Source organism: Bombus pyrosoma, linkage group LG13 (assembly GCF_014825855.1).
Source record: "Bombus pyrosoma isolate SC7728 linkage group LG13, ASM1482585v1, whole genome shotgun sequence".
In the NCBI taxonomy this organism is placed as follows: domain Eukaryota; kingdom Metazoa; phylum Arthropoda; class Insecta; order Hymenoptera; family Apidae; genus Bombus; species Bombus pyrosoma.
Genome location: NC_057782.1, coordinates 3,287,231 through 3,300,583, shown reverse-complemented (window position 1 = coordinate 3,300,583; position 13,353 = coordinate 3,287,231). Strand labels below are relative to the sequence as shown.

The 13,353-nt window shown below is 36.8% G+C and overlaps 1 protein-coding gene across 2 annotated transcripts in view; it reads right to left on the bottom strand.

Moving 5' to 3' along the window:
• The window catches only part of LOC122574389, a 39,713-nt gene extending 30,052 nt beyond the window's left edge, over positions 1–9,661 (bottom strand). Inside the window, exon 1 of one of the 2 annotated variants that reach the window (XM_043741908.1) lies at positions 9,007–9,661. Coding sequence is in view for 1 of the 2 variants with exons in the window: in XM_043741907.1 (XP_043597842.1) it covers positions 1,207–1,275 (69 nt within the window). In the remaining variant the exon portion in view is untranslated. Of the gene's footprint in view, positions 1–1,206; positions 1,285–9,006 lie in introns of those variants that run through there. The other variant, XM_043741907.1, reaches the window with a different exon arrangement.
• Between the last annotated feature and the right edge of the window lie 3,692 nt (positions 9,662–13,353).

The window sequence follows — 13,353 nt, the reverse complement described above, 5'->3', positions numbered from 1 at the left end:
TTTCAAAAGGACACCGATTGTATCCGGAAGCCTTGGCTTTTATAACTGTGTCAAATTCCTGCCCTTGATAAGCATCTCTTGGCGAAGTGGAAAAATAAATACATTCAAGGAAAACATATCTGTCTGGAGACTACTCGTTCTGCCTCTGTATATCGACCTCCTACGAACTTATCAAGTTTATATCGATAATGACGTATCTAAATCCTGAACAATAATCTTTATTAGAGCTACTTACGCGTAGTACAGTGCTTTTGTACTCATACTCAATTCTTGATACTCGTGAAATGTATCGTAGAAGTATGGGAAGAAGCGTGATTAGATTCTGAACAAATTGCATGAAAAACAATGAATCGTAAGATTTCTATCTTGTTCGTCTATTCTTACAGTATACTAGAATCATTGGGAAAGAATGCAATTAAATGTTTAACGAAGTTCGAGACTGTTACATTTGTATTCCGAGGAAGACGATAAATTAGAAAATCTCTATTTCATCTTGAGGAAAACAACTAATTGCAAAATCTGTAACATATTTATCCAATTAAACTGTATATTAGAATCGTTATAAATGCAACGCAATAAAATGTTGAACAGATTGCAAGATTGTTCTGAGAAAAGTGGCAAGTTTCAAGATCTCTAGTTTATCCTGAGAAAAACAACGAATTATAAAATCTTTAATGTGTTTATCCACTTAAATTCTAGATTAGAGTCGTCGTAACAACGGTGCAATTTAATTTTAAACACGTTGCAAGATTATTCTGAGAAATTTCTACTTTTATCTGCAGAAAAAAAGAACAAATTATATGATGTTTACCGTGGAACTTCAAGATTCCTATTCGAGATTCTAAGAAAAACGACAGATTTCAAGTACTTCGTTGGTCCTCGCTGAATCTAAACTAGAGTCGTCACAAAAGAAACACAACCGAACTATGAAAACAAATTTCAATATCTTTATCTCTCACCGAGGAAAATAATCGAAATCTTCACTTTGTTCTACGACAAATAACAAATTGAACGACCTTTACTTTATTCACAAGAATTTCAAGATTCCTATTTGATTCTGCGAAAAACAATAACCGTCTAAGATTTCTACATGACGAGATCTCCACAAACTGACAAGTATAATAATACTCGATATTTTAGAAATACGCGAATCTGAGAAATCTTTTCAAGACAAAGATCCATCTCTCCCAAACTTAGCCTACTTACATAAATACCCCATATGTCCTTTATGTTCCTGCCATGAAATTTGCATGTTATTATTGAACTTTTTGACATACACTGAATCCAAACTAGATTCGTCGTGGTTTATATACATCAGACACCCTCGTTCAGTCTTCACCAGACGAAGAATCGTTCTGTAAGGTTCCTTGGTAATCAACCGCAAAACCAATCGTCAAGCGACACGATAATTGCGGTTGTCTCGGTGTCAATTTAACGACCATCGGCGTGATCACGTTAGTGAATACTGTAACCAATCTCCGCAATAACTATAGTAACGATACGTGGCTATAAAAAGTACGCTTCTTCAGCGTAGTAATCAGCCAAGGGAAACGTGCGCGTCGTCCCTGACACGCGTCTCACGTATGCCTTCGACCATCCACAATCAAACCGTTTTACGTATACATACTGTGTATTTATACATATATGTGTATGTATGTACATAAGTTACACACGTATATGTAAATCGGATCTATGACCTGCAACTCGGACAGTTGCACCATCGAAGCGCAGCTTGCGCTTTCGTCGTTTCTAAACGACGTGAGCATCAGTTAATATACGTCACGACGTCATCTTCATCGGTCACGATGTTTGTGTCGGAGTTTAGGGGTTAAAAGAAATCACTTACGATCGCCACACTTTTATATGATGCAAACTACCAACCGTTTTTTGCAAGACTCGTGGTCTAGTCGTGCTATAATCTAATCTACTGTTTTGGTACATTTTTTTATATTAACTTCTCAACTGTTATGGACGTTATTATGAGTGATGGTGTATTTAAACTTTATAAATTTGTTTTCATCGAGGTAAATACCTCTTCGCGTGAATGCGCAATATGAAACGTCGAACAAATTTTAGAAGCATCCGCTGCGCCGTCGGTTATATTAATTGGTATTACATACACATGAGAGGTCAGTGATCTTCAATTCGTTAATTCTGTAATTATAATACGCTTTTATAGGAAGACTATGCGTATTTCGAAATCTATATAGAGATATATCTGTACTACGTATACGTCCAACATATTTGGATCGGCGCAATTTATTTCTTATTGAAATAACACAATTTTGGACGTGTTAGTGATACAGGTACCATTCATCCGCATACAATGATTCAGAAATACGTTGCACTGCGCGTAAAATGTGACGAAACATTTAACTTTTCTATTATATGTATGTTAGCGACTGTGTTACAAATTCTATACACAAATGTTTTTAATAAAAAAAATTACAACGTTAAGAGAGAAATTTGAAGATTTGTTTTTACACGATTTAGGACCACGTACAACATGATAAATCACAGTTTTCATGTTTTATAGTAGAGGTTTTTCTAGATTCAATATATTGTCAATCAATTCCATGCAAAAACTATTATATTAAATACGTGTTTTTATCAGCATTCTGAAAATTTAAAGAACATTAATAACATTAGCTATGCAGATCGCTGTTAATTAAGTTAAACGTGACAATTAAATTAATGACATTCGTTTCTTACAAAACATTTTTAATTTACCACCTACTTCGGAGATAATTACTCTGTCTTTTAATTATTTCATATTAAAATTCTTCTTTTTAGTCAGCAAATGATATAAAAGCCAGAAGGTCGATAAAAATGGGCTCATCGTATCTTCCCTGTATGGATTTCAATATCGAACTATTTCTTTGTAATTTCATAAAACGATGAGCTACAAAGGTGGTCGAATGTCGAAAAGAGATAGCGTGGTTTTGGCCTACAGATAGCAAGAAACTGCGTTTGACGATGACGCGCCTCTTTCTACTAGTTTCGTCAGCCACCGTGATCCACTCTCTATCAAGAGCAATTCGTTCGTGTCTCAGTTGTCTATTTCACGCATTCTTTTATAGCTCTGTCAGATTGTTTACGCATGTAATAAAAACTTTTAGTTTTGACATATCGATCGCTGGAAGTAGTTTTCTTGGAAACGCTTTGAAAAAAGTGACTTGCACTTTTTCTTACCGCTCTCTTTGCTAATCCAGATAAAAAGCACGCATACTGGCAATGTTGTATTTATCTATGCACGCCAACTAGCAAGCCATAACAGCCACTTCATAAATTTTCCGACTATCATTGCTCAACCATTACGAGGAATTAACGTAGTCTCGATCGCGGTTCGAAACGAGTTGCCTCTATATTCCAATGGCTCCGAAAACGTTTTCAGATCAGTGAAAGCGTGGAATAAATTCGCCGCTTACGTAATCAGTTACGCGTTCCACAATGGAACGTCATCTATTTTTTTGCCACTCTTCGCAAATCCGATGCGAGGTTGTTCCAATCCATCTTCTGCAGATTTGTTGATTTTTATGAACATACGTAGCTATTTAATTTAATTTGTATTTAGTTTCTCGATTAATCCCAACAGAGAATCTATCGCTTTACAATGGAATTCGAGGAGTTAAAAATTCACAGATAGCAGAAAGGGACTATTATTATATGAACTATTTGTCACGCGACTCTCGTTCAAATAAATAGAGTTCTTATCATACTACGAATTATACTTTCATATTTTATATTTTCGATTCTCACAACGTAGGAGTTCTTCGCTAAGGCTTTCTCGATCAAACTCTACTTTATCGTAATCGATATAGCTGGTTCCGAATCCAACTAAATGCGTATTCCAATAAATAGATGTTATTTCAATGTGTATTACGATTCTCTATTCATCTTTTCTCTATAATTCTGTGGTTTCGGGGAAATCTATCCAAGTCAATACATAATTGCACAATACCATTCCAGAAAATGAGATTCCACTGTAATACATAAAACAAGAAAATTCCTCTTCGTGAACCACCTACGGCGCCATTCATCGTTTCTCGGAAAACCTATCCATTTAGAATTCGATCGTAAGACGTACATTGCCTTGGCGCCTCTAAGCAATCACGTAAAACATTCTCGATTCACATCCGGTCACGGAAGCTGTCGCTCTTTCTTTGTCGCTCTTCCTTGGCTGGGAACAGCATCCACGTCAAAAAATAGCATCGTCATAGTTAGCGTCATCGTCATCGGCTGGTGAGTCACTGAACGTCGCGAAAGAGGGCACAGTGGATAACTTGTTCGAGAAAGTCGTCATCTCGAGTCGCTTACAAAAATAGCGACGAACCTCCTACACTGAGTGAAACCAAGTCGAAGGTAACAACCGATCTATCGACATAGAACCTGGATGACTTTTATATAGACCTGGACGATGGACCTGCAGCATCTAAACAGGCGGCAATTGGCGTAATATTCGAATCTCTTGCACGTGGAACGATTCGTTGCCACATGAATCGCCTAACAAGCGAGATAACAGATGACAAAGCGGTCGTGGATCGGGGAATCTATGTAAATGCACCTAGAAACAAGGAGCTCCCTGGAAAATCCAATTGTGACGTAACGGCCATTCGATCGATGGAACATGGTGATAAATAAAGCAACCGGTTTCCCACTGGGGCGGTATTTTCACGAAGCAATTAGGCCTCTAGAAAGGAGAAGACACTTTAGTTTTGTCTTTTTCAGATAGCACAGATTTCACGCACTACGAAGATCATAACTTCTTGCACTTGGAAAACTACAAGTTTCTTACAGAAGTAAATATTTGGAATTTCGTAGAAAGCTTTCACGAATAATAATATCATGTGCCTTGTAAATATTTTTATATTATAACTTTTCATTACATATATCTTTATCGTAGGTTATTGATAAAGCTTTAAATGACTTATGTTCATATAATATTCTTTGCTTGATTATACCCATAGGATACAAAGTTCAACTGTGAAACTCTGGAACAGCTTGTACAAGTAAAACAGTTACTTGTTTATTATTCAGGGGGAAATGTCGTTTTGGTCGTCGTAATATTGTATATAGTTCCCCTGAAATCGCCGGTCGATGTAGATTCGTTTTCGTGAAACGGATTTTAAAAGGAAAAAAAAAAACGTGGAAATCCCCCTTTCCTCGATAGAATTAAGAATATCTAATTTTTCTGAAAACTAGGTGCCTATAGGAAAATTTATGATTTTCACGATCAAGAGTATTAGTTGTAGGATAAACATAAACTATGTTCTTTTGAAAAATGATTCATCAAAGATCCAAGAACAGGCTGATATCGTAATCAGTACCCCGTGTTGCAACACCTCTCGGCAACATGAAAACACGCTGATACTACGCCCAGCAAAACTACATTGTACAACATAGTTACCAAAGATTATTATCAAAACAAAACACTTAAACATGATTCCATAAGAATTTACGTCGATGATTCGAAAGGATTTTCATTTGTTTCGATTGTGCAATAATAAAATCGATGTTTGATAAGAAAATTATCCAAAACATGGTAAAATATAAGGATCACGTTTCACGACAGTACGAAACACGCTCGTGACACGACTCTTACAATCGCATTTGTAAATATTACGAAGTTTGTTACATAACTCGAGTTAAATATCGTTAGAACAAATCTTACCTAACCAGTCTCCGCGATATTGGGTTAACTGGTCGAATGAACGAGAAACAATAACTAGCAAACTTTTCCCAAGATCCACAAGTAGTGAAAATGATTTTTCAGTTTCTGTGATAAAGATTTTAGTAGGATAGTTGACGATAGTTTTGAGAGTCGAAACAAGTAATTTACACCATTTTAGATTAACTTTTATCAGTACGATAATCGCTATTACACATATATTATAACGAAAACGACAAATTCAGCGATTCTTCATAGTGATAGATTTAGGTGACGCATTTTTACGATTTGAACAATCTTTTATCACGTGTATAAAACAATAAAACAATATCATACATATCATATAAATATGGATAAAGATTTATTTTCCTTTACATTAATTGTTTTGCCTGATTTAATAATTTTCTTGTAGCATGGGGCTTTTATTGCCATAGAATACCATTGTTATAGAAGAAAATTTATTAGTAAGTATTCATAATTTGCAAGTTTCTTTAGCAATTGTTACTTAACGAGACACTAGTGTATAATAAATAAGACGACGCACAGTAGGCCTGATCGTGATTCTCTGGGTTAAAACTGGTAAAATATTGTGTCCTATGTTGGAGATAAACTGTGCCTGTTCAATGCTAGTATGTTAGAAATAAACAATCAGATTAAGAGATCTCTAATCTCTCGCAGATAGAACAGTATTCGTTTAACATTCTTGCTGTTCTTATGCTTTTAAAACTTGTGTTATTATTTAAACATTTTTTCGATAGAACATAGATAGTAATCGAGAAAATATGTCTTATAAAATAATTCGTCGTTATAGGTCCTTCTAATAAAGCAAGTGACAAAAAGAATCACAACGCTGTATTAATATCAAAATCATCATAACAACTATAAGCTGCAACTTTTTCTATGCATCAAAGCTTTAAAAATATGGTATGCGATATATGTATAGTACAGATTACATTTAATTGCGTCGTTTACTAATAACATTAAAAATTGTAACTAAGGAAGAAGAACGTCCGACACAGTAAGAATTGAGCCCATCCCAAAATTTCATTACTTATTAGAAAATACAACTTTTAAAATTTGACGAATTATAACTTTTGCCATTCTGCATAGGAAATATTAATAAGTATATATTTTCTTGTTTGCACGTAGTATAGATGCAAAATTAATCGTTACATAATAATTATAAGTCATACATAATAATAAGTCATAATACACGTGGTATAGGTTATGTTACTAAAACATTGCTTTAAATTATATTACGATAAGTGTACTCGAATAGTACGTGCAGATGTATACGTTTTTATAGATAAGTGTCCGTTGATGACAAAATAATATTACTAGCATGAACTTCAACTTGATAGATTTAGGAACCGTACAGTAGACGTACTAATTGGACTTGCACGTGCTGCCTTCGACTTTTGACCCGCTAGCATCGCGGGGACACGGCGAACTATATGTCTGGCTGCCACGAGTAAACAAGTTTTTTGCAAATCATTCACCGCACGGTTGCAAAAGTTTTCTCGTATCTAATAGAGCACCGTGACAATGACTATCGTAGGCAAGGTCAGCCGATTCTAGCCGGAGAGACGGCCAAGAAATGTGGGAAAGAGAGAGGGGAGATAGTCGTGGCAAGGGCATAATAGAAGGCAAGAAAAAGTAAGTGATTTTCAAACGAAGAGAGTATTGAATTTTATTCACAACACGGCGAGACCGCATTCCCCGCCAGGAAATCGTGAACCAACGATTCGAATCCGGATTATTTTTACGGTTAGTCGTGGTCAGCGAACGCCATGTGAAAGTGTAACCGTGAAACGATCTTCCACGCTCTACGCCATAGTTCTTTCCTCTTTTCTCCTTCCTCTTCGGTTAGTTGGTTATTTGACATTCCAAAATACTCACGTTCTTTTTCCTTGTTCTTTTTCCACGCATGGTTTCGTGAGAAACGGAAACTTCATTGTGTTTTCCTCATAGACGATATGAATTTAGATGAGAATTCGGCTTAAGCTTTGTTCAAATTATTTAACATGCTTGTACTCGAGTATTTCAATTTCAAATTTAACGTTATCGAATTCAAGTGGATGCAAAATCACATCGAAGATAAATGCGTGAAATTTTATATTTATTAGTCCACGGATTCTTATGCATTTATGGAAAATTTAAAGATAGGAAAATATGTAAAATGTCTAAACTACAATATCTCTTATAATGTTTAGTAAGTAAACAAATTTTCTACCTATCTCTCATTTACTGTACTATCTTCATAAAAATGTGGATTTGCAAAAGTATTCGCAACTTAATTATTACGTTAATTAGAAACCTAGCAAAATTGTGTGAGGTATAATTGATAATTTAGAACAATTAACAAGTAAAAAACTGGAGATAACGTTACATTGCTTATCAATCATTGTCTCTTTCAATTTAAGAAATAATTGGAAGAAGCTAAACTTTGTTTGCAACTTGAAGACATATTTCAAGTACAACAACAGATTCATGTAAGCAAGTATTTCAAATTGCTCGTTGTTGAATGACGTGACTCATAAAGGTTTCACGTCGGAATTTGTAATAATTAAGAACGGTGAATAGTATCAAGTTCACGTTGATAAAAAAAAGTTCCAAATTAATTGGATTCAGGTAACGTAACTGATCTGAACGAAGCTGGGGTTCCATCGAATATATGTACAGGTAGGGCAACAAGAAAAGGAAGGAACGGTTGGGAACGTTGATATATTCCGTGAATACTACGCGTAACGGCTATCGAACGAAAATATTTGCTCTCGAGATACAGACGACACACAGACTAACTTGGAAAACATTTTTGTCTGAACCATGGAACAAATAAGCCGCCGTGCATTGTTAATCGGCGTTGTTGACGCGAAATCTTATCGATCATCTGCGAAACGAGGGCAATTTATGACTCGATAACGTATTGTTTTGCAATCTACCGGACCTGAACTTGTTCTGTTTATGAATCAACAGATACATAAGAGAGCGGATGCAATTACTACGATACGTATTCTTTGCATAACTAGAACGTACGTCAAACGTGGATAAAACTGAACGAAGAGAATCGTTTGATAACTAAGCACAGTCTGTCTGTCTACCTAATAGTCTAATCTTCGAAGGCCATAAATTCTCGTTAACTCTTCCCAGTTCGAACAGCGAGTCCAAAGTGTCGTTCTATAAATATAAAATCGTTTTTCATTCGCTGAAATCTATTGTCGCGTATTCTGTTTCTCATACAAAACTTATCTATGGCGCCGATATTTTCCCGTGTACGATCACGCGTCAAACGCCGTTGCACGTTAAGCGAATCAAATCGTAAAATGTGTGCTACTTACTTCATCACGTAGAAACGAAGCTAGTATAATTCCTTCGCTCGTCCTCGACTTATTCTCGCCCGAGGAAACCCATCAAGCAGCTAAGAACACATCGTACCGTATAAAGGCGCGCGGAATACCGCTATATACATATAGTCGTATACACCTATAGTTTTCTTCGCAGCGTGCAAACAGAACGCATCGTTGAATATACGTATAACGTATAACGTATCACGTATCAATGAAACGTCGAATTTCCAACTGTCAGTGTCTCATGGAATTTTATACACCACTGTGTTGCAGCTTTTCTGCTTGTATTTTATCTAATCGCTTTAACGTTCGATGCCGGTCACTATTTTTTTCCAGTCTAACACTTATTACATAAAACTCTCCTCACTCTCTGTCGTCTTCGACCGATGTCCTTCCATCTAAATTCCATTCAAATTTTTTCCTCGAAAAATTACGATACACACGAAAGAACTCGATCGTCGGGGAACAACCCTTAAAACGTGTAATCCCATATATAACAACAAAGTTTTTGTCGAATCGCGTCGATCTTGTCACTTGTCCGGTTAACTGATAGAAAGAGCAAGACTCGATATATCGATCAGACCAACAACACCTTACACGCACATTTACCGCGCGGCTGTTGGCGCAACACTGAACAACTGCGTATCGGTCACATAGTAATAACTAACAACGCTACGGCGTCTGGGAGCGCGCGATGTCTCGCGCAGTCGCGTGATCGCCTACACGACAAATCGACCGCCTGTTTACCGCCAGAATTAGACAAAACAAAGTAGCTCCACTGATTAAAAGTCTGATTGGCTTAACAGGGGTTCAACTCCGCGGAGACGCGCCGCCCTTGCCCGATATTTTTTCATTCTCGCCAACTCTATTCTCGAGGAAGCACGATGGTGACACGTGACTTTCGAAAATATTGTTAACAATGCTATTGAGTTTTATACGAACTGTAATTTCTCTGAAATGTATATTTCAATCAATACCATTGATTTGGTCTTGTTTTCTTGTTAATGATCGACTATATTGAAAGAAGAAGACATTTGGTTTTGAATCGCGTATATGTATCGAGTATTAAACAGATCTATAACGAAAATATCAAAAGCTCGTTATTGGCAACAGCCGATTATCGATAACAATCGATAATCAGGATATTCTTATCGTTCTTTGCGTGAGCTTAAATTTGGAAAATCTGCCATGAATTTAATAAAAATCTAAATTTAGTATTTGGCGTTATTCCACTTAGGAAATGTTTTAACGCTAAACTTAAATCAACTGTTTTAAAAAGGAACTGTATTTAAATTCTAGAAACGATAATTCTTATAAATGCAGAATAATGAAGCTCGTTGGGAAAGTCCGTTGTTGAATCATATGGAAATTACTTTGATTGCATATACAATATGACGTTTTGAGGAAACTATTTTCGGCTATATTTTTATTTAAAGAAACGATATTTCATATATAATCTAATGCGTCAGAGAAATTAAATTGTCATCTTACTAGGAAGCAATTGGCAAAGAGCATCGAACAGTTATCAATAGGTAAAAGTGTTCGCTTTGCCTCGTACAACATTTTTCGTTCTGATCAAAGAAAGTAAATGATAAATGACGAGAAAGTTCTTTTTTTTGCACTTCTCCTTTGCAATGTGTGAAATGGAATGGTAGATTTGAAAGTCGTCGCAGATTGTTGACGCAGCTTTTGTTGTTCGTTCTGAGTGAAAGGGTAGAGACAGCGTTGCTCCAATTGAATTAATTAATTCTTCGTTTTTGCGATAAGTATCTGTTTCACCATTAAAAAGATAAAAAAAGTGTCTAATACGAGTAAGTATTTAATAATTTGCTGGAAAATATAATATCGTAGTAAATCTTCTTATACAGGTCTATAATTTATCTCTTTGCTAGAAATTTTGTGCTTCTCGTAATACAACAAATATTTAGGATATCGATCTTAAAAAAATAAGGATCAACGACTTATTACGACTAATAATTAAACTAAGTGTTTATGAACAATTTTCTGTTAAGACCATTAAGTTTGCATTTTTCAACATGATTAATATGTTTTAGTACGAAAACACGTGTCTTTTGTTATTGCATCTCGTAGTAAGCGCTAAAATTACTTTAAAATAACCTTCAGTATAAAAAATCGTACGACTATACCGTAATTCCATAGTTTTAAGCTTCCGTTACTACGTATCAAATATTTGTTACATCGTTAAAAGCAAAGAAAACTTCTAGATATTTGAATCGTGACGGGACCATATATCGTGGTGTGCATATTACAAAAGAAAAATCTCTAATCTTACGATTAGAAGTAATACAAATATCCATCGTTGGTAGATTTAATATTAATTTACGAATGACGAAATAGACGCGTGAATTCATATAACGAAATATTCAAAATCCTCTCGTGGAATAACAATATCAATGAAATTGTCATCGTTCGAACGTTTCACGATATCAATATCATACGTGATAGTATTTAGTTGAAAGTATCTCTTACTACTTCCGCGTATTATCTCTTGTCGCAACATTAACCTTGAAGAGAATAGATTGATTCGACTCCACCCCATAATGTATCCAATGAAACTGACATTTCTACTTCGAGTGATCGCGCCTGACACTCGCGCCTTGCTTTTCTAATGATCAAAACTGTTGGTTCATGAACCTCAGCCACGTAAACAAGATATTTCACCATATATGCAAAGTAAAGAAACAACTAAACATATACGTAGCTTACATGTAATTTATTTCCATGACAAGCTACGGAAGATTAAAAAAACGGTCGCAATTCCCACAAGCTATATGATCGTTTATCGTAAACTTCTTACTATTGTTAATTCTATTGCTGCGATAATAAACGAGTTTAAAGTCGATAAATTACGTCGTAACGAAAGACTAACAAGGTTTGTATTCGTGATCCTGTTTATCTATAGAACAATATCAATCATCGCTGTTAAACAGTTCATTGTCAACAGCGCGTCGACGAAGATAAATTCAGAAACATTTAAATTGAGTGCGGTATTTATCCCTTAAGCTGGTGGTATCGTTGGTGTTTTAATACATATGCCTAGAACGTTTTTATCGTCTCCACGGTGATTAAGCACCGCATTTCCATTCTCCAGACTCGTTGAGATCGAGTTCGGAAATAAATAACGACACTTCTGTCACGATAGGATTATCTATCTATCATATATCCATCTTAAAATTGAAATTATATCGTTTTAAAATACATAAAGGGAGAACCTGAAGAACGTGTAAAACGAAATTTATTATTTTTTAAATTAAGTATTACTGAATGAGAAATCCGATCACGTAAAAAATTAAAAGAAAATAATATAGGATTTCTATCCTATATGATAAGTTTATTAATTGATAGATCTATTTACAATGGATTAAACAGGAAACGATGATTATTTAACGTGAACTAAATACAGTAATGTGCTATAACTTTTTTTTTTTAAGTGAAGGAAATCCGCACAGAGACTAAGCCGCTTCTGGGGAAAGCGGCGTGGTAGTGCCGGACTCAACCGACTAAAATCTCCACGATGACCGTCCCGGCTGCGATCGAGAGAGGCCCGGGAACCGGTACGCGACACACGCCCCCCCCCGCGCACAATACATCCCCTAATGGAGCGGTGTGCGGCCATGTCACACCGCGTCTCGTCGCCGGAGCCACAGTGCCAGGCAGTCCGATTCCCCTACCGGACCGCTTTGCGGTCCCGAAGCGCTGAGAATATGCTATAACTAAGACAACTAAATAGTTAATTCACAACTCACAACTAATAGTTTACAACTCATAGCAGCTCGGCAACTCAACTCTCGACTCTTCCCAACGCGACTCTCAGCTCACAACTTGCTTTTTTTTTACATGGGGAAATCCTCGCGGACAGGAATCCCCGCCCTCTAGAAGGCGACGAGGTAGTGTCGGACTCAAACTGACCAAAACCCCACGGTGGCCATCCCGACGTTTGGCAGGAGTGTCCCGAGACACTCTTTCGTCTACTCCCCGGATATTCTAGGGAGCCCTACCTGTCGGTTTGGCCGCCAGGAGGGACCACGTCTCCTAACGCTACAGACAACGGGCTGTCGTACAAGTTCGAGGAGGTCCAGAAACTCCTTCGCCGTGATGACTCCTATGGCGTTCTAGGGCGGCGGTGGTGTCCCAGCTCTACGGCGGCTACCGACCGAAGCCCCGCGGTACGGGACTCTGAACGGATGACGCTGTCACACCCTGACTTTCTCCGCCAACTCCTTCGCAAGCATGATTTGCTCGCAGAAGGAGCGTAAGGCGAGATACTCCCGCTGCCCCCTCAGCATAGCGTGCACGATCGCGGAAGGGGCCAAACTC